General features: G+C 33.9%; 2 protein-coding genes across 3 annotated transcripts; one reads left to right on the forward strand and one right to left on the reverse strand.

Annotated features, from left to right (window-relative positions):
- The first annotated feature begins 964 nt into the window (after positions 1-964).
- LOC133336686 (uncharacterized) lies at positions 965-3,055 on the forward strand. Its single transcript, XM_061544966.1, has one exon. The coding sequence runs from the start codon at positions 965-967 to the stop codon at positions 3,053-3,055; it is 2,091 nt and encodes a 696-aa protein (XP_061400950.1).
- Positions 3,056-4,933: 1,878 nt separating this feature from the next.
- LOC133336687 (protein tipE) lies at positions 4,934-23,075 on the reverse strand. Of its 2 annotated transcripts, none has more exons than XM_061544968.1 (5): positions 22,835-23,075; positions 17,407-17,602; positions 17,167-17,340; positions 16,859-17,095; positions 4,934-5,027 (listed from the first exon to the last, which is right to left on the reverse strand). In XM_061544968.1, the coding sequence occupies exons 1-5, from the start codon at positions 23,061-23,063 to the stop codon at positions 4,982-4,984; spliced, it is 882 nt and encodes a 293-aa protein (XP_061400952.1). In that variant the 5' UTR covers positions 23,064-23,075; the 3' UTR covers positions 4,934-4,981. The 2 variants fall into 2 exon arrangements, with proteins under 2 accessions (XP_061400952.1, XP_061400951.1); XM_061544967.1 differs by lacking the exon at positions 4,934-5,027 and adding an exon at positions 10,548-10,622.
- Positions 23,076-23,483: the final 408 nt, after the last annotated feature.

The raw sequence follows: 23,483 nt of genomic DNA on the forward strand, positions 1-23,483 counted from the left end.
AAATATTAAATTCCAAAATATTCTTTACCTATTACCACTGTGTTGTGCGAATAATAATAGAAAAATAAACGTGCCCTTTCCCTTTAATATTCGCATATATCCCTGTTCAATAATACACAATAATATACACGTATATACGCTAGCGACATATTTACGTTGTACGGTCGCTTGTCTGTTTACTGCAGTACCATACACACACGCTACACACATAACTAATATCGAAATAGGCAGCCGTCGCTTGCCTACGATAAACTTATTTTTTTTCGTTTTTCTTTTGTTTGCGTGTACGCTACACTAATCGGGTCGGTCGATTGTGGCGTGTTGGCACGTTTGGAACAAAGTAATATTTTTTTTGTAAATTGATTAGTAGTGTGTGTATGAACAAATTGAAAGCTACTTTTGGACATTTTAGCTTATCGTTTACCCTACAGTCCGCAATTACGACAGTGTTCATCGGTTTGTAAAAATTATTATTTTTATTGTAATTTGAAATAAAAATAGTAATTTTTTGCCGTTTTCATTAAAAATTTGTGTCGTATATATCGAATTATTTATTAATTTTCTTGATATTTCATACATTTATATATTATATTTGTGCAGTTTTTGAGATTTTGTCGAAAATCTATACTTTTGGTGAATTTTATTCAACTTTCGAGACGGAAGTAGGTTTGTTTCTGCAAATTATTGAATCTTTTCGGATATTTTTTGGTAAATTTTCGAATTCTTATCGATTTTCTAAGGAAATCTTAGCAAATTTTGCTGTTTTTTGGGGAAGAAATTTATTTTGTCGTAGCGATTTCAACTTGTTGTCAGCTTTTTATTGGAAAAGCTTTGGTTTAAATCATAACTAAATAGTTTTTTCTTTTGGATAATTTCTCGTGTTCGTGCGATTAAAAAGAAAATTGTAATTATGCCTTCTACTCCTCTAAATACCTACATCAGAGTTTCGGACGCTCTAGTCAAAATGTGTGATAAACTTCGGGCTTTAAAGGAAGATGATGTAGATATCTTTGTCTTAGAAGTTAGAAGTGCCGAATTAAGCAAAAAATGGGCAAGTGTAGAAAATTCGTTTGAAAAATGTATTTGCTTTTTAGAATCGTCTGAGGATTCATGTCAGGAAGATGTCGATTCTGTAGATTCGAAACAGGAGGTCGTCTATGACATGTATATGGATTGTCTAGCAATGATAAACCGGGCCTTGCACAAACTTCGGCAAGAAAGCGTTCAAGTAAATCGGGATCCGTCTGGTATTCCTCAAGAAGTCCACACACAGTCTGCACATTCTACGGAAGTCCAGGCTAGCGATACTGATTTAAATAAAACGAACTCGTCCACCCACACTTGTCGAAATGTGGGTACTCAGGCTTCTAGCTCCCCAATATCAAGTATTGGGATTCCTAGAGGTAATTCGAGTTTTAATGTTGAGCCAGAAAATTTAGACATTGTCCATAATCTAGCGTTGCCTCCTTGTGATACTGATATTTTCGAGGGCGATTTTCTTTCGTGGCCAACCTTTAGAGACATTTTTAGCGCGGTATTTATAAACAATTCACGGTTGAGTGATATTGAGCGTCTTTGTCATTTGACGCGAAAAACTAGAGGGGAAGCTCGCGAGATTGTTTCCAAATTCCCCTTAACGAACCGCAGTTTTGGTCTGGCGTGGAACGCTTTGAAAGCCACTTACGATAATCCTCGTATGTTGATTCATAATCAGTTTAATATATTATTTGCCCTTCCGGTACTTCAAGTTGAGACAAGTTCGGGTCTTAAACAAATCCAGCGTGGTATCAATGGTTGCTTGTCCGCAATGTCCATTTACGACGTTCGTGCGGATAATTGGGATCCATTCTTAGTTTTTATTTGTCTTCAAAGGCTTCCGAAAATTACACAAACCTTGTGGGAGCAAAGTGTTAAAGTCAAGTCATCTGTTTCGCTTTGGGAAGACCTCGATCGATTTTTAACGGAACGGATTCAAACACTCATGTGTCTCCATGGTATGCGAGGAAATGACTCAGTCAAAAAATCTGGCGATAAAAAACTTCAAACCCACGTCTCGCAAACACAGTCTTATTGTAATTCCCCATCTTCTCCTAAGAATGATTGTATTCTTTGCCCTCAACAGTCCCATCAGCTTTTTGAATGTCCTCGATTCAAAAGTATGTCGCTATCGGCTAGATTTTCCACAGTGAAACGTCGTAGATTGTGTGTGAATTGTTTGCGTAGGGGGCACGAGGTGAAAACTTGTATTAGTCAGCATCGGTGTTCGAAATGTAGGCGTAGCCATCACACATTATTGCATCGTAGTGGCACATCACCCAATAATTCAATTTCTTCCGTTGGTTCGGTAAACCGAAACTCTACAAACTCACCAAATCCTGTCCCTATCAATCCTTCTGTCCCATCCACATCAACTAGTGCTTCTCGTCAAGTTTTCCACACGGCTCATAATAAATCCGTTCTATTGGGGACAGCTATTGCAAATGTCGTCCATTGTGGTGTTTCGTATCCCGCTAGGGCTTTAATAGATCCAGCATCAGAATCATCGTTTCTGACTCAAGGCTTGCAGAATAGGTTGAAACTCCCTGTAAGTTCAACAGATGTCACTGTTTCTGGGGTGAATTGTACAATTTCGGCCAATTCTAGTAAAATATGCTCGTTGCAAATTGGAAGTCGTTGCGATCCTTCAGTGGTTTTAGAAACTCGTGCCGTGGTTTTGCCGTCCATTTCGGGGAATTTGCCCTCGTTTAATGTCTCGTCGGATTTTAGAGCCCAAGTGCCAAATATTCGTTTGGCAGATGATGATTTGTTTAATCCACGTCCTGTGGAACTTCTTTTGGGTGCAGACTTGTATCCACAAATTTTGTTGGAGGGTTCTCAGTCAATTCTTTCTGGGACTTTGCTGGCTCAAAATTCTGTTTTCGGGTGGCTTGTAACTGGACCTATCCCATCGTCAGAGATTCGTACCTTTGCCACTTTAGTTGACCGCCAAAATTATAATAGAAATTATATGATTAGATCGAATAAATCGGGGCGATCCACTTTGGCCCGCTACTAATTGGAGTAGTGTAATGTGTAGTGTAATGGCTCCCCTAAAATCAATTTAACTTCTCATCTAGAAGTTTCTGGCCTCTGAACTTTTGAAAAGTATTGTGAAGAAAACAATTATAGAATTTCGTAGTGTTTGGTTCTACGGATGCTATTCTCTCGTGGTTGATCAAAATCCCTTCGAAGGCATTAACTACAACTGGTGTAGATTTCGTTGATCCTTTGAAGGTAAATTCGTTCACATGTCCGTTTGTCTAGTTTACCAAAGGATATGTTTGTGGATTCCTGCGTTTATCTACCAAAACGATTTATTCCACTCGAGATTTTTGAAAAATGTATGTCGTAATTTGGGGCCAGTTAATTGTGAAAATCATGATCTTATGTCGCTGCTTTACTACTCCGGCCTCTCGTGGCATTTTATTCCAGCTTGTGTTCCACATATGGGTGGATTCTGGGAAGCGAGAATAAAAAGTTGTAAGCCACACAGTTCAAAGCAAGTTAAATTTGAGGAATTGACAATCATATTGGTCATATAATCTTGCTTAAATTCGTGTTTCCAACCTAACTAGTTGCTTTGACCCAGATCATTTCTTCATAGGCACGTCGTTTCTTTCTCCTCCTGAACCTGTCGTAATTGACTAACCTATATCGCTTGTGAATAGGTTTCGTAAAGTTCAAGAGCTTGCTAATTTGTTTTGAAGTCGTAATCCATAACGAGAAATTACACGGTTGGCTTGTCACGTCAGAATCGTTGACGTTCGGTCGACAACAGGCATTGTAAAGCGGCCTATTTCTAAATTGATTGCACAGAAACATAAACGGAGTCCGTTACTGCGGATCCGAATCTATAGTAAACAATTTCTTAAGAAAATAAAATCGAAATCCGTCTCTGCGGATTTAAGCAATACTAGACCCGTATCTTCGGGTTCAAAGTATAGAATCCATAACTGTGGGTTCAATCGTGATGACTCCCTTGGAATTCACGCCATGTTCGTATGGTTGAATCAGGGAGAACGTCCGTTACTGCGGGCGACTCGTATGTTGCACTTTAGATTTGTTACTTGAATTTTGAGAAAAAAAAAACTTGAATTAAATTGCTCACACACTGCACCGCCTACCATATTATTATATATAACTTTATTTAACTATATAAATGGAATATCTGTGTTACAACATAAATAATGTTGCAAGGTGGGCGCCAATGTTTAAGTAAGAATCGCCTTTATATGCATTGTTGGGAAATGCATCCTTTGAACGATCGTGTTCATTGTGTTTGTTTGCATACTCATTAGAAAACTTCATACTCCTTATTGTTACAACATTGAACTGTCAGTTTTCTAATGAGTATTGTTTGGCGCCAATGTCACTTTGCAGCATTGTTGTTATTGTTCTTCTCCTTCTCGTATCGATCGCTACTCGTAACACAGGTAATCTGTTCTTTCTCCTTTTCTTCCCCTATTATTATTTATATTTAATTTATCAATAAAATTCTGGAATCAGAAACTAAAACGTTCGTGTTTTATTTCTTTCCCTTTTTCGAAACGCAATTTCGGCGCCTTTACATTAGTGTTAATAAGAATTAATGCAAATACAAACATATATATTTTACAATTTGAATGAAAAATGTTATAGATAGGCAATTACAAACGATTCATTTAATCAATAGTAATGTAAATATATTTTAATAATTATAATAAAAATTAACTATTGAGATTTTTTTAATAGTAATAATAAGTAATTTATATAATTCTATATATAAATATTTTTTCTATGTATACTCTTTATAAATCGAGAGAGAACCAACAAAAATCATAATAAAAATTAACAAAATAAATTAAAAAAATGAAACTATTATTATTTTTTTTTTAAATTTCTAATTCTATATATGCGTGTCTATATTAACTATATATATTTATAAATGTGTGAGTGAGTGTAACTAGTATTCCATTTCATCCTCATCATCACTGTGACACAGTAGTTTGCTACAGAAAAGAAACAAAAATACAAAATTGAGCGGTGTGAAGAAAAATCAACATAAGACACAAAAAATTTAAATTTTCTGCTTTTTGTTTGTTTCGTTGTGTGGAGTAGAATTGAATTCGTCTTGTTTTTTTTTATTGGAGAGACGGTGATAAAGTTCGGTGTAATAGAGATATGATGATAGTAGCCATTGGCGTAGTAGGAAACTAGTATGTTGTTGATACGAGTTGTTTGGAAAATGATGATGGTGAATAGTTAGTACTTATAGAGTTCAATGGGACAGGAAACGGAAATTCATTCATATCAGATAACAAATACACACATACACAGTGATTTACACATGCAATGGACAAACAAAATTGAATTCGCTAAGGAACTACAACCAACCACTAGAAAAGAAAGTAATTAGTAGACAAAAATATGAAAAAGAGAGAAAAAAAACAAATTACATGCCATTATTAAAAAATGCTTTATATGATATAATGATATGATTTGAAGGTTTGTGTTGTAATTGTTTACTAAATATTAATAAATTTTTTTGCGATCTAAAAATAAAACTTAATTTCGGCTATGCCGAACATCTAATAACCACCATGACCATCATATTGGGATTAGCAAAAAATAAATCTCAGTATTCAAAATTTTGCATTGTACGGTAATTATTTTAAAATCTCTGCAAAAATACATTTGCATTTGCTGCAAGGCCGGCATAAATTAACTCAACTTTAAAAGTAATTACATCTAAATTTCATAAAAAAAAATTATCTCAAATATTTATTTTTATTGTCCAATGTTTGATAAATCTTAAGAAACTAAATTCTTATTAAATTTATTGGTATATTTCGAAATCACGATATATCTCGGAAATCGATCCATTTTAATACCCAACACCAGTGCCAGGAAATTGTGGACCCTGGGTCGATTTAATATATACTCCACCATGCAGTGTAGTATATGAAATTTTTATAACTCGGGAATTAGAGTAACTTCGAGTAATGTGGACCATGCGTCTAATGTGGACCACCCCCATATCTATGAAAATGCTTGAAATATGTCAATGCCGCCTTGATATATGTTTTCCTAATTAGTAAAAACAAATGTCGGATATGCTTTTTAGTACATAATTGCAATGTTGAAAATTTAGTTAAGCTCTTATTGAAATTTGTGATTTGAAAAGTTTTTTTTATCACAAGAGTCAAACAATTTGTTTTTCTCAATTATAAAGAAGTTATATAGAACATTATTTTTTCAATAAAAGTGTACGTTTAGATGTAATTACAATCGGTTAGTTTTAATTTTTATTTATTTTTTAAGCCAAAAAATATTTTTAAATAAAAAATGCAAAGTCGGGTAATGTGGGCCACTGTAAAAAAACTGGGCATTTTCATGGGGACAAGTTCCAAACATGGTCCCATATTAAAAACATTTCTATGAGGAGGTACTCTATCCTCTGAAAACTCGATATGTGAAAATACAGCTGCTTCGGTTGGATATTGAAGCTATGACCTTCAAAATACCGCAAATGGGGCGGTACCATTAAATGGGTTCATACCCATATATATTTGCATTCATTGTTACCCAATCCACAACCTACCTTTTAACATACTGGTCCACTTTACCCACACATACTGGTCCACATTACCCGCCAAGTTGTTTTTATTCGCAATTATGAGTTTTTTTAATATAATGCAATAACATTTTTATAGTCAAATATATATAATGTTTGACCTGGGATATATTTAGACGACAAATCTACTATATCGTGAAAACAATTTGTTTTAATTTTTTACCGTTGGTACGCCCCCAAAAAAAGAACATTACTCGAAGTTACACTACTTAAGTATATGAAAAAAGTGCATAGTTTTAAGTTAATTGATCTGTCGTTGCAAACTGTTCATGATATTGACTTCCAAACTTTATTTTGGTGGAAGCTGCGTCTACTTTAAGGGGACCCCCCATTCTCGGAGTCAAAAATTTTTATGATTTAATTCGAATCTACTCTAATTCAAGAATGTCCCTAAAAATTTATTGTGTCAGCATCAAGTGACGGCTGAAGGGCTTCTCAAACTTTAAACGCGTTTTTCTCTTTTGCAAATGGCGGGCACGATAACTCAAAAACTAATAACCCAATCGATTTTTTACACGTTTCTCTTTGGGTGTACAGCTATCGTATGAACTAGGATAAAGCCAATCGGTGAAGATCTTCCTTATTTTTTAACTTGGTTTTTGGTCAAAAATCGGCGATTTTCCAAAAATATTTTTTCAAAGGTCCGCCATCCTGTTAATTTTAGAACGAGTCACTGGAACATCGGAATCCGAAAATTCCAACGGCTTTAGAAAGAACACATGCCTGTCTCACGTATGAACTAGGATTATTAACTTCGCTTTAAAATTAACAAAATGGCGGACCTTTGAAAAAATATTTTTAGAAAATCGACGATTTTTTACCAAAAAACAAAGTAAAAATAAGGAAGATCTTCACCGATTGGCTTTATCCTAGTTCATACGATAGCTATACACTCACAGAGAAACGTGTAAAAAATTGGAATCGATTGGGTCGTTAGTTTTTGAGTTGAGTTTGAGTTCGAATTAAATCAAAAAAATGTTTGACCCCGAGAATGGGGGAGGTCCCCTTAAATTAATTTTTAGGTGTGTGTATGTCATTATTATAATGAAAATATTGAAGTAATCTATTATATTTTTATTATTTTTCTCATATTTTACGAAGATGTGCAACTTTTTCGCGATTATTATAATATGTTCATATTCTTATTTTACGGAGGAAGATCTATATCAACGTTTTTGGTCAATATAAGAAACGGCGTAATTTTAAGATTTTTTTCTTATGCCCAAAATTAAAACCTCGATAACTTTTGCGCGCATCAGCCAAAACTTTGATCACGAACGGTTTCGGAGTCAGAACGTTTTTCTCTATATGTGTACCAAAAATCATTGATGTACCACAAATGGAATATTAAAAAATTGGCAATATTGCCCATATATTCTTTATTAGAATAATATTGTATGTCTAATTCTAATTAAAAAAGCTTGAGCTTTAAAATTGCAAACACATTGCGAATATTCCTAGAATGTTCGGTATTGAAAATGGGATATATAAAACACTATTTTTGTTTAGCGCCCATATATAGTGTTTCCGTCCCAATTTGCGTATTTTAAAAATTGTATCCGCAATTTTCAACTGAAGTGGCATTATGTGATAGTACCAATTACCGAAAAGGTGGGAACTTTTATGTAGGAATTATATTTAAACTTGGACCTACATAGACAATTTTCCGCACACATTTTATTTTACCATCTAATTGGGAAATTAAGCAAAAAACCTTCAAAATATTGACAAAGTGAGGCTGAAGTCTTTAAAGTAAAGATGGCCCTTTATATGGGAACTATCCCAAAACGTAAACCGACATTAATAATATTTGGTAGGAAGATTTTATACTCCATTGGAATTTGAAAAATCAAATTAGAACGAAGTTCGTAGAAAAACATGCCCCAACCCTTAAAACACCCGTCTATGGGGGCTACCCGGAAACTTCGGCAAATCTTGATAATTTTCAGTAGAGAAATTTTCTACTCAATGAAAATACAAAATATAAAATGACAGCTAATTTGGTGGAAGCTTGTGCTAAACCTATCTAAACTACTGAAATTTGAGATGTAGCGTTATATGGTCGATTCCCCAAAAAGTGAACCAATATTGATCATTTTTGGTAAGAAGATTTGACACCCCATGAGAACACGAAAAATCAATATAAATTACCGTTATTTGGGGGCTATACCAAAACGTGGACCGATTTTCCCCAATACCAACCATACTCGGAGTAATAGCAATGCCAGTGCAAAGCTCTATCAAAGCTCTATCTCAAATATTGCAATCTCTATCGTGATTTCAACAGACAGACGGGCGGACACGCATAAGTCAGCATAGAATTTTAGTCTGATCTAGAATAGATACTTTATGAGGTCTCCGCTGAAAATTTAATATACATTCTAACTTATGGTGGAGGGTATAAAAAACTACATGATAACAAACCATCTAACCATTAAAATAAGGAATATAAAACAATAGAGTTTGATACATTGATTACACATAGTAATATTTTTACCAAGCCTGTATTAAATTCGAAGATGGGGTCTATCGGGGAGTATTCATTTGCTCTTTGATAAAACCACATATGATATATAAACCGAATGATGAATCCTTTGTGGTCTAAAGTTTGGGGAGCTTCATATATATATACTTTAACCATAGATTTAGTGCCACTAATGGCCACAAACTGTCAATATTTAGGAAAATTATAAATTTAATAAAAAATGGTTCCACCTCCACACGAATCGGTAATTCCGTAGACATCCGCATAGCAAACACTTTCATTCATGTTTTAGTTTGATTTGCTTCCCCTTATTTTTCAAATTATTTATTACATTATTATCTATTACTTCATGACTTGCAAAAAATTAATGATTCTGTTGGCAAGGGGACCGACCCGGTTAACCCTTGCAAATAGGGTAATTATTTCGGAAGATAGTAAACGGACGGACATTAGTCACTCTATATATTAGGGCAGCCAAATTGTTTGCCGAATAAATCCAGCCCATGTCATGAATCAATGGACAATTTTAAGCAACTTTGGTGAAGGAACCATAGGTCTATCTCGATTTTCGATTCTCCAACTTTTCCCCTATAATATTATTTTGATTCAAAATTCGATTTTTTATTCATCGTTATATTATCTTTTTCATCATTTTTGGGGTCGAGAAATTCATTTCTGATCTTTATTTTTACCAATGACCACAGCCAGATAGCGTTTAGTACATATTTTAACTATTTTTCGTCTATTTCTGAGAAAACCGAATACATAAGGAAATCTAATTATGTTTGGGGTTAAAAACCCCCTGTGATGTTCAGAATTAAAAAAAAAAACACCAATTATTTTTTATGTTAATTGTGAAAAAATATTATCAACTAAATTGAAAGTAATGTGAAAATTTGTCATCTATCTAGAGAAGAAATGTGTAAAATTTATTTCTAACTACGTTCAATACTAAAACAAATAAATGTTAAACAGTTAACAAAGTCAGATGATCTACAATAAAGCAGGCAGAAAATCTAACACACAATACGTGAAGACTACACTATTACATATCGTAATTTTATGTTTTATTTTGGCGAAATTGAATTATTTTATGTCCATAGCTTAGATAGTAAAATATATATTTGATTTATTTTATATTTTTTTAGCATTAGCTTTAACTTGTATAACATTTATGTTATTTATATAGATAGATCTTTGGTAAAGTTCAAACGGTTTCTGTTTTTTTTAATTTCAGGCACTTGCATTGGAATAAAATTTATTTATTTTTATTATTTTATTTTTTTAGGTATATATATATTTTTTTTTGTATTTCGCTCCGTTTTGTTTTGCGTTGAGAAAAGCCCCTAAGAACGAGACGAGTGTAGTTAGAACAACAATTGCATTCATTCATTCATTTCACTGTCTTAATAATCATTACAACAATTTCAATAACTATTCAGGGAAATCGATTTTTCTGGATTACATTTCATGCAGTTTGCAATCCTGTAAAATATTTATTTAAAATGGTTTATATTTGTTTTTGGGTTTATTTTATGTTTTTTTTTTTTATTTATTAAATAAATTAAATAGATTTAAAAAATATTTTTTCTAATAATAATTTTTGACAATTTGTTTTCTTATGTGTGGTCAATGGATATGATGAACCTATTCAATACATTAAGCTAATTTAACCCTTTCAGTGTTTTGTCGAATATATTCCACATTTAAAAGTACTCTCTTTCTTTGCGATTTTTCGGTTATCCTATGTACCGTTACTATTGATGTTTTTGTTTTTGCTGAAAGACAGACGAAACTGTCCGAGGGTTAACATGAAAATTGCTATTTTTTTCTAAAGTGATTTTAAATAAAAAATTTTAGATTTTTATTCCGACAAAAATTTTTTTGACACTGAAAGGGTTAATAATGCTATAAAATATTTAATTAAAACAGTGATTTTTTAATTCGACACTTTTTGTCTGTTTCTAATAACCAACACCATTGTAATTATATATGAAGAGAACTCGAAATTATTGGTTAGTATTACCATTACCAGACTAGTCGCACGAATTATGAAATTTTACATGAGGTTCCGATTATGGTAAAATTTCGGCGATGTTCAGATGATATTTAGAGGATGGAATGTACCGAACTTTTTTATTTCTGTATTCTATTCTTGTCGCTCTAGAGGCCACTATTGTGAGCTGAACTTCACAATTTTTTAAATGCCCAAGGACATTGGGAATTTTGAATGGGGCGTTTGGCGGGTCTACTGTGCCAGAACTCAAGTTAACTTATGATATAACTGGTTTTCGGACGGCCGAGAATATGTCAATAACTGACAAAAACATTAATAATAAATTGGATATTGTGGATAAAAAATAAACGGCAAATCGAGTTTAGTTTGTTGAACTAAAATATGAAATATTACGACTTATTCTATCATCCATTTAAATTTTTTCTAATCTTATATTGCTTCATAAGCCTTTGAATAGAGTTGTGATAAAACCTATGTAACATATTTTGAAAATATCCCGTATTTAATTGTGTTTTTTGTGTGAAAACTAGCTTTTATATAAGAGCTGTATCCGATTTATGTCAAGTGAGACACTAAATCCATGGGTGTTGATTTGAAATATATATATATATATATACATATATATAAATTAATTGATGTACTTGGTGAATCCTTTAAAATATTTTTTTCTTAAAAAAAATCCACATCTTAAAAAATAAAGTTTGACAATTTTTATACCCTCCACCAAATTATGGAGGGTATATTAATTTTGTCATTCCATTTGTAACTCATCGAAAGGGATCCTATTAAGTATATATCTTGATCAGGGTGAAATTCTATGACGATCTAGCCATGTCCGTCCCTGTCCGTCTGTGGTAATCACGCTATCTTTTAAAGGAATTGAGATAGGCTGCTGAAATTTTGTATAGGGTTGTCTTTTGTCTCCAAGCAGGTCAAGTTCGAAAATGGAATATATCGGTCCACGTTTAGGCATAGCTCCCACATAAGGGTACCCCCCAATTTTCGGTATTTTGGGGTTCTTGAGCGCGTTTTTCAACCGAATTCGCTGAAATTTAATATATTGGGTTCTTACTGGGTACTAAATGTCTCCACAAAAAATTATAAATATAGGTCCACTTTTTCTGGTAGCCCCTATATAATGGTACCACCTAATTTTCAGTATTTTGGGTGTTTTTGATCGTATTTTTTCACCGAATTGGCTGTAATTTAGTATTTTGAGTTCCTAATAGGTACCAAATCTCTTCATAAAACATTATAAATATAGGTCAATTTTTTCGGATATCCTCCATATAAGGGTACCCCCCAAATTTTCGGTATTTTAGGGTTCTTGAGGGCGCTTTTCAACCGAATTCGCTGCAATTTGGTATTTTGTAGTCGTATATGTTAACAAATCTCCCTACCAAAAATTTTTAATATTCGCCCCTTTTTTGGGGTCGTTCCCCTTTTTTATATTATAATAGTTATATGATTTGTTCCGTGTTTGGGTTTGGTTCTAAGAGTCTATTGAATATAAATATATAGTTTATTCTGAGACTAGAAGTGGATTTTTTATATACCAAAATTAAGTTTCATGTTACTTTAATGCTGGGAAATGTCTTCGTAAAAAAATACAAGAACATTTTGATTTTTTGGTTCAAAATGTATGACTATATATTCGGTATATACATTATATATACAGATTTCTCTTGTTCAGTGACTTATGCTAAAAATTGATGGAGAATATTTTTGTCCCTTATACTATCCTTCTGACATCTTGTGGGAAAAATGGGTAAAAACTAGTTATTGTTTTTTAAGATTTTTGACGTTTAGACTGATTTTTGAGTTTTAGTCTATTCTGAGACTTATAGTAAAATTTTATGGCAAACATTTCTGTAGAATATTCTGAGCAGATTTAACCCCGTTTTGAATGAGTTTTCAATCACTCCTGGAAAAAAAATTAATAATAAATAACGAAAAGACCCCTTTAATGAGTCGGTTGAGGGTTAATGTTGTATAGCAAAATATTCCCCGATTTTTTATCAGTAATATTGCTGAAGACACTATATACCTAAAATGAAAGGATTTCATGAAATCATAATTCGAAAATTATAAAAATTCTAGAAAAGGGGGAATATGTCCCCCCTTCCGACGTAAACTTTCAAAACGCCGATACATGTCTTCTTTTTTAGCCCCTCTTTCATAATTGTTGGAATTTCCCGGTAATTATCAAAAAAATTCAAATTTGTCGCACAGTGTAATTAACCTTATATATATATATGCATATATATGAACTGTAACCCGCATATAGGCCTAACACCTGTGTGGGAGGTACCAGAAGGAGTGGACCGATATTCCCCATGTTGAAGCATGAACTAATTCTGGAAGAAATAATAAGATGGGCAAAGTTTGGATGAAATCAAATTTTTTTGAAACAAATTTGGTCCAAAGAAAGATGGGGTCTGGGACCAATATTTAGAACCATAATCGTCGGTATGGGTACACTAAATGTCGGTATAGGTACACTTGTGGTATGTTCCCTACATTTTTTTTTTTTTTTTTTGGAAATATTAAAATTTTAGTTTATCCGGAAAATAGTTTTCAATATTATTATTTTAATATATCTTTAATATTATATACATTCGTCAGATCCGGAAAAAAATATTTTATAAATTTGAATCCTGTTGTGGATACCAAAAAATATATTTTAATAAAGCCTTTGGTGCATCGTCAACAACTGATGAAAACATTGAAGCAATGTATGACTATGATATTGATCCCAGTGGAAACTTCTACAAGAGTCAAGACAGAAAAAACAGCTCCATGATAACGAACCATTTTTTGTGTGAGTTTCTTCCGGACTATCGTATTCATCGGTTTTGGCCCTTGGTGATATTTCCCTCTTACCAAAACAGTAGACAACAATGCAAGAAAGACAAAATGAAAAAGGAGCTATTGACAGTAAAAAACGTGGTTCAGAATCATTTCGAGGATTGAAAATATCACTGGCAAAAGGATATTATATCTGAGGGGGATGGCATTGAAAGGGACACAAGATAGTTATTTACGAATTAAAAACCTAAAAAAATTAAGATAACGGTTTGTTTATCAAACTTCGTACGCCCTGACTCTAATACACATTTTGAAGCTTAAATACAGGAAAATAGAGCAACATAGGATTTCCAAAATTTAATATATATGGACCGTTAACATGACGGACATAATAGTGTTGGTTATGAACAGTTTCCTAAGGCACATATCACATTTTTTTTTTCAAAGTGTCAACTAAAAATCACATTTATTATTTCTTTAATAAAAACATTTTAAAAATTAATAATAAATAACTAATTAAATATTAAAAAACACTAATGCAAACTTATTTATAATCAATATTTATTTTGCTCAATAACAATAATATTTGAATACTTAGAAAAAACTTTATTGAGAAATGTATTAAAATCGGCATGCTTAACATTTAAACAGTTGTTTAAAAAATTATGAAATATTTCGAAATCATTTAGTAAATACAGCTTTAATAAATTTTTTTAATATTGTAAATATCCAATCAATAGAGTAACAATCAGGGCATGCTATTAAATAAAATTTTATTTTGGTATTTTTACATTCAGGGGGGAAAACATATATTTTCACTACTTATTAAATGTATATGACAAATTAAAGCAGTCAATATATAAACTAGTATTTTATATAAAATATATAAAAATAACACAGATAATGGAAAACTAACAAACTAAAATAATGTCAAAAGTTTGCAACACAATTATTTCAGATTTAAATCTTTAGATAAGTTTGGTTGTTTTTTTTAACCGAAGCAAAGGATTTTGGTTCTTAATTTTGTCGTTTACTTTTTCAATTCATTTTCCAGCTGTGCACACAGTTGTCATACTTGCGCTTAAAGATCTCCTATCTAAAATTTGAAATATGGGTCAATTTTTGACATAACTCATATGTAAAGGTCCCAGTCCATGTTATGTGTTTCTAAAGTTTTCAAAGTCGATGATATCTTTTCCAATAATTATTTTAGATTGAGGTTCTAATATCCGTAATATATTCAGATTTTCGGATAATGCATTCTGTTGGGAAAATTTAGATTTTCGAATGAAATATTATACATTTTGCCTCGGAATTATTGTGCAGAATCATATTTATAAACCAGAATCATATTTATAAATCAGACTATATGATACAGTCGGACGGGGCCGACCATATGATACCCTACACAACTTCCACGAAAAACTAACTTTCTGTGGATCTATATTCTGAGCTTGGGCAATATTTCGCGATTTTTGAACCATCTGGACCATCTAGAGACCGACAATTATTACTAATGTTCAGTACAGCCCTTCTAATTAATTGTCAAAATTCCCTTCCCTTGTGTTGTGATCTTCTTATTCCCATTGGAGCCTATAGATCGACTCGAAAAAACACAAAAAATTAAGTTTCGGTCCACTTCATAACAATATAATTATCTGATCGTCACCGAAAATTGTAGGCGTTATCCTTGACCATAACTGGAACTTCATGGAACATTTTAAAGCATCAGCGCTATATTTCCGCCCTCTAGTTACCACACTAGAGGGCGGAAATATAGCGGTTATATAGGGTTACTAAATAAAATCTGAATACATAAGCATCTATAAATATTTATGTGTAACTCCCACATCTGAGTACATACGACCATATATTTGGTATCAATTTAAAGGTCAACCACTGCCCTTGGATGTACCAAAAACTTTTCGGGTCTATGTCCTTCAGGGGTAAATCTACACTCTATAGAATACACATTTTGTAATTTTTCACACAAAAGTCAGGGTCCATTTGACCCGCTAAATATTGACCGATCCTTATCAAAACAGGCATGCTTATTTTTTGGCCCGATCCCCTTCTCTATGTAAAAATTCGCTATGTTTGGGTCATAATTGCGGCCTCTAGAGCGACCAGAAAAACCGATGAAAATTAAGTATTTGGTCCATTTCATCCCCTAAATATTAACCGATCTTTCCGAAAAACAATAGGGGTCTTCATTGGACAGAACCCATCCTACATGTAAAATTTCGTGAAGATTGGTCAATAACTGTGGCCTGCATCGTGTTTACAAATTATAATGGACAGACGGACAGACGGAAGGACACACATGTCTAGATCGACTCAGCTAGTCGAGATAGGACGATCGGTATACATAAAGGTGGGTCTAGGACCAATATTTCGCGGCGTTACAAACTCTTGGGGCTGCACAAAGCTATAATACCCTGACAACATAGTTGTGTGGGGTATAAAAATGCCTTTAACATCTACAATTAACGCTGAAATGATTTGTGTTGCTTTTAACTAAAATAATATTACTCATAAATATTAAAAAAAAAAAATAAAAACATTTATATATTTATTTCTCTATAAGGCACAAGCCATACATTTTTTTGTTAATATACTAATAAAAAAATAAAACACTAACAACAATTTCCAATTAAAACAACTCAATTTTAATAATTACTATTTTTGTTTTGTTACTTAATATTTAGAAAATTGTGTGTTTTGTGTTAGGATGAAGGGTTCTGGTGGCCAGATTTTGATAGAATAGTTGGAAAAGATTAAAAGTGATTTGAATTGTTTTTTTTTCAATTGGTAATTTCGTTTTTGTTTTGGGGAGGGAGGGAGTTACATATGTTATTTGTTTTGCTATATTTGATTTTTTTTTTTTTGCACTCACTCTTCCTTTGTGGGGAATTTCTCAGCATAGACCCTTGACGATTTATTGCAGGCATTATCACAGCATGGACAATACCAATAGCTGAGAACGCCAATAGATAAGGCAAACAAGACCGTCGGTATGATCAGTGACAGCAACAAGTGAACCAAATTATTTTCCCATGAATAACGGCCAATAACCACCTCAGGATAGGCACGACTGTAATAGCAGGGGAATGGTTCTCCAATGTGTGAAAAACTGAAACACCAACAAAAAAATTAAAATCAAAATTTCAAATTTTCAATAATTGCCATGAAAGTCCATCATACCCATACTGCTGGGCAAAGACACTGCAATTTGTGGTTGGGGGATAACCACATCCTTCCGAATTTATAAGAAACCGGGTAAAACTAACATCCCATATAACGGTTTCCAAATCACGGGGATTTTTCTCCCATTCATGGAATGGTATTCGGGTATAATTAACATACAATTGGTGACATCTATTTGGAGAAAAGAAATACTTAATATGAATTTTTTCTAAATATTGTATACAATTTTTAACTTACTTGTTGGGTGATGATGTACAGCCCTCTCGACATGAGCTCCAGGTACAATTTTTAATGCCAGCAGCCTGAATATGTTCAATGACAATGCATGTGACCGGCACTGGATCATAATCGGCAATTATCGTTGATATAGCGGGATCAACAACGAATGGTATTAAAAATAGAAATGTAAAAACCGACAATATAGCTGTGGTACCTGTAAAAGAGACAAAAACAAAAAATGTCATAAAATTACCCCTTTAAACTAAATTTAGTTTTTTTTCGGTAAATATAAGTTCCCTCAAATGAAAACAATTATGAAAACAATTATACAACTAGTTAAATCTGGAGGAAATGAGGAAGAAAACTGACTCCTAAATGAAGAACTCCTGAATGATAAGTATATGGTACAGGGCCTAAATAACCCAGTATCTGCGGGTGTTGTTGATCTGGCCATATGTCAAACCTCATCGACATCCTACGATCGTGAGCTGACAATTCCTACATATCGCTAATTTGCTGCAAACCCACATCCAATCATGTCCGTCCGTCTGTCCGTCCGTCCATGTACTTTTGTGAGCAAAGTACATGTCGCATTTATGATCCGAATTCGATGAAATTTGGCACAGCCTATTGATTTGGCCCAAGGACGAACCCTATAGCAATTGGGAAAAATCGGTTCAGATTTAGATGTAGCTCCCAAATATATTTTCGTCCGATTTTAGGTAAATGGTGCACCAAAGTCCCTGAAAATCGTTAGATTTGCACGAATTTTAGCATAGCGAACTAAATTAAGGCGACACTGATGTGTGCTAAATTTCGGAAAAATCGGTTCAGATTTAGATATAGCTCTCATATATAGTTTCGCCCGATTTTAGGTAAATGGTCTACCAAAGTCCCTATATATCTTTCGATTTGCACGAAATATGGTATAAACTATTGAGTTAGGTCTAGAATGATGTGTGTTAAGTTTCATGAAAATCGGTTCAGATTTAGATGTAGCTCTCATATATAGTTTCGTCTGATTTTAAGTAAATGGTGCACTACAGCCCCTGAAAATGATTAGATTTGCACACATTTTGGCATAGCGACCTGAATTAAGTGTAGAATGACGTGTGATAAGTTTCGTGCAAATCGGTTTAGATTTAGATATAGCTCCCTTATATAGTTTCACCCGATTTTAGATAAATGGTGCGCCAAAGTCCCTGCAAATCTTTTGATTTGCATAGCGTACTAAATTAAGTCTAGAATAATGTGTGCAAAGTTCCGTAAAACTCGGTTCAGATTTAGATATAGCCCCCCTATATATTTTTGTTGCATTTTATGTAAATGCTGCACCAAAGCCCCCTATATCTTTAGATTTTGGCATAGCGTATTGAATTACGTCTAGAATGATGTGTGCAAAGTTTCGTGAAAATCGGATCAGATTTACAAACACCTCCAATATATATTTTCGTACGATTTTAAGTAAATGGTGCACTAAAGACCCCTAGCTAGGCCGATTGACACAACGTACTGAAGTTAATATAAATTAATCTCTGGCAAGTTTCCTTGAAATCTACGTCCTTTAGGATACATATGCAGAATATACCCAAAGTGGTGAAGGGTATCATATAGTCGGCCCAGTCCTACTTTACTACTTTCCTTGCTGGTTTATTTATGTCGGTCTTGGAATCTGTAGTCGTGGTTATATCTACATCCACGCAACCATCAGGCAAAAAAAAAAATATAAAATCAATAACCACCGAGGAAGAAATTACTACGAGTCTGAGTAAGAATGTAAAACTGGCATAACCATCTTAAAATGTCGGAGGATCAAAGACACTGATAAGAAGGCGGAAGAATGGAGGAAGGATACTAACAAGCTCACAACAAGAAAAAGCAGCAACCGACCAGATGAAACTTCTTCAAAAGCAGTAAAAAGGGTTAAGTTTCCAGAAGAGGAGAAAAAACCGATGCAACCAAAAATTAAACGTGACTGCCACTAGAATCCATAGAATAAGAGCGGCAAAGTTGACTCTAGCATCCTGAAGGCGAGTGAAGCCTTAGAATATATGTAAAGTCCGAGAATTCCAAAAGGACTAATCGGACTGCACGAAAGAAGAAGTCGGCAGCAATAACTGCCAAAAGAAACCTTGACAAATCTGAAAGCTAGTGTCTTTTCCCCACAGGAGACAAACAAACTAAATCTCATGTTAGTATTCAGAAAATTGGGGGAACCTAAGAGACGATCACCGACTCTCAAGAATACCGTATACTGGAGCGCTATTTACTTTCTCTTCGAAGCAACTGTACTAAAACAGGGGGTGGGTATATTTTCGAGGTCAAAAATCCCTTGGAGGAAAGTTGTCCTATTCGTGAAAGTTGTCCTATTCACTTAAAGAGAAATCTGCCTTCGATAACCCCAGGGTGTTGGGTGAGTTTGGATACACAGGAAGTCATTGTAGAGACTGCATGCATGTCGCAAAACATCACTATTAAAAGCAACTTGGACAAACAACGCCTTTCCTAACTGAAAACGCCCATAGATCCTGACCCACTTCACTTAAAGGGAAATTTGCGACACATATATTGACGTTAATTTGGTGGACGCCCCCGTATCCGCTTAGAAGTTAATGCTAAAACATTGATCTACATTGAACATTATTTTGCGAACAAATTTTTGTACAATTTAACAACCTAAAATGAAAAGGACTTAGGTTCCTAAATATGTCTGAAATGGGTTGGGACCTTCTCTTGAAAGCAATGTCAGAACATGAACCTATACTGACAATTTTTTTCGAAGAAGAGGTTTAAGATTTATTGTTGATCAAATCGGATATTCATTTGACTTCAAATTAAATTTAAAATTTTATAAAATATTGACCATTTGTGGGGGAGGTACCAGAAAGAGAGGACCGGCGGGTATCATCTTCACACTTGATCTAGGCTTGGTAATGATAATAGGTTGTGTAAATTTTGGTTCAAATCGGACAATCCTTTCGCCTAATATTGAATTTATATACATTTAAAAATTTGATCATTTGTGGGGAAGATATCAGATGGGGCAGAGCAATTTGTCCCATATACGAACTAGATCTTAGATTGACAAAGATAAGAGGTTGTGTAAAGTTTGGATCTAATCTGACATTGCATTAGCCTGATGTTGGATTTATAAATATTGAAAATTGTAACCATTTATAGAGGGGGTATCAGAAAGGCTGGACCAATGGGACCCATCTTCGATCTAAGATTGTGCAAAGTTTTTTTTTTGTAATCGGACATTTTATGAACTTAGTATTGAATTTATAAAAATTGCAAATTTTTGACCTTTTGTGGACGAGGTACCGGAAGAAGTGAACCAATGGGTTCTAACTTCTGAATTGGTCTAGGTGGTAATCGGATAGTTCGATTGCATAATACTATACAATTAATTTTCAGCAAAATTTTGAACATTTTGCGGGGGTGGTACCAGTGGACCGATTTTCCCCATTTCCAAATTTGAATTAAGTTTGGAAGAAATATTACGATGTGTAAAGTTTGAATGAAATGGGTAAATCCTTTCGAGACTTATCGTGCGCTTTAGCCAGACAGACGGACCGACATTTGCAAATCCAAATCCAAGTTGCTGGAAACGGATTTGGTCCAAAGAAAAATGGGGTCTAAAACCAAATGTTCGATGAAGTACATTGTCGCCGTATTAAAATGTATATACCCTCATTAGCCATAAGGAGGAGGATATAAAATTGGATTGGGACCTTCATGTGTAGAGATGGACAGTGGGTAAATACCCAAAGGGGAAATACCTGGTAAATTGGAAATACCCTATACCCTAACATCTTACACCCCATTTCCGGGTTTCTGTTATCAAATCGATTTAAAAACGTGGGTAAATACATGGGTAAATAAGCAAGTATAAACCCATTAACTGGCATACCACTTGACATATGCGCAAAATTTTGGTTTGCATGTTTTTAATGATAAAACCAGTAAAGAAAATAGTAAAGTCGGACTGGGCCGACTATATCATACCCTTCACCACTTTGTGTATATTGCGCATATGTATCCTTACATTTGCATGTCAATCGATAAATAAATTTAATTTCATTCGGGCAGATTTGGAGTTGTCTGGTACCATGGGACAAATTTATGGAAAACGTTTTATAGCAAAATTGATACACGCTATTCGGTACGCCGCACTGTTAAAAATTTAATTTCAATCAGATACCCGTTCGAAATACATATGGAAGCTATGGCTGCATCTGCACCAATTTCAACAAAAGGCAATAACGTCATTCAAGTCCGAATTTGATACATTGTTCAAAATTTCGTGTTAATCGGACAAACATTAGGAGTTTGGAGCGCCATATGGGAGCTATATATAAATCGGAACCGATTTTCATGAAACTTAATATACATCATTCTAGACACAATTCAGTACGATATGCCAAATTTCGTGCAAATCGAGGGATATATAGGGACTTTGGTGCACTATTTACCTAAAATCGGACGAAACTATATATGGGAGCTATATCTAAATCTGAACCGATTTTCGCGAAACTTAATACACACCGTTCTAGACTCAGTTCAATACACTGTGCCAAATTTCGAGCAAATCGAAGGATATATAGGGACTTTGATGCTCTAATTACCTAAAATCGGACGAAAATATATATGGGAGCTATATCTAAATCTGAACCGATTTTCACGAAACTTAATACACACCATTATAGACTCAATTCAGTACAATAGGATTCGCCAAATTTCATCCAAATCGGATCATAAATGGGCTTTGCACTGTGCCCTGGGTCCATGATTTAATATAGCCCCAATTTAACCGTCGTTTCCTTTTGCCCCCCCCCCCCCCCCCCTTTTTAGGTTATTTTTGCCTATTAGCCACATTTAACAATAAAATTGGCTTTAATTTGGCACAGAGAGTTCTCTATGGGTGCCATGCACAAATTTATCGATGAAGGTCAACGTTTTCTGGTAGCCCCCTTACAAAGGTACTACTATTTTACCCAAAAATTGGATATAAACTCATTAACTGGTGAACCACTTTATATTGACAGCCAAAATTTGGCTCATATGTTTTTAATGACAAAACTAATACTGGTATGGAAAAAGAGGTCTCTGGGTCCAAGTTTTGATATAGCCCCCATATAACCGTACCTCCTGATTGAAAGTATTTTTGTCTATTAAACACATTTTACCATCAAATTGGCTGTAATTTGGCACAGATAGTTCTTAATGGGTATCAAATATCCACGCAATAATTTACAAACGTAGGTCCACGGTTTCTCGTAGCCCCCATATATAGATACCTCCTTTTGAGTATTTACCCCAAAATGGGTATAAACTCATAAACTGGCGAACCACTTGACATAGGCGGCCAAAATTTGACTCACATATTTTTAATGTCCTAACATAAGGTGTTCTATATCCTCTGTAAATGTCGCATCACACTTACCCAAACATACTGATGTATAGAATTTGGCCTTTTCCAAAATACTTTCAATTTCCAAATCGATTTTATTGCTCTTAACATTGGCCGATGACTGATTTAGCGACGTGCGACTGGAACGGCTGCTATGCAGACTGGCCTTACTGCCACCGGTGTATGTGTGATTGTGAGCCGATATTGTCGGACTGGTCGGTAGTGACGACAGGATTGTGTTGGCGGTATTACTCTTCTTCATGATGGCGAGAATTGGCGACGGCGACGACTTTAAATGAATTACTTTGTCTGTCTATGAGTGTTTAGATGGTGTATGGAATTAAAACAAATTGTATTTCGTTTTTTTTTCTTTTCAATTTCAATTTAAAATTTTGCTAAAGCCTTATCGTTTTTATTTATTTATTATTTTTTGAAAATTTTATTCTTTATTTGTTTTTAAGCTTTCCAAGCATAATCCAAGTTTAATATAATTTTTCTAGTATTTCTTTTTTTTGAGATAATAATAATTTTTTTGATGTATGTATTTGTGTGTGTGTTTGTTTATAGGTTATAATTTTTTGTTAGCGTTTTATATCCCTAAGAGGAACGACACAAAGGTGGCGGGGAGAGGATCTTATATTACATTTAATGAGTAAGGGTTGCCAAAAAATATTTTCAATTG

Source organism: Musca vetustissima, unplaced genomic scaffold (genome assembly GCF_032173495.1).
Source record: "Musca vetustissima isolate MV318-11 ecotype Yass unplaced genomic scaffold, APGP_CSIRO_Mvet_v1 utg8971, whole genome shotgun sequence".
NCBI classification, from domain to species: Eukaryota; Metazoa; Arthropoda; class Insecta; order Diptera; family Muscidae; genus Musca; species Musca vetustissima.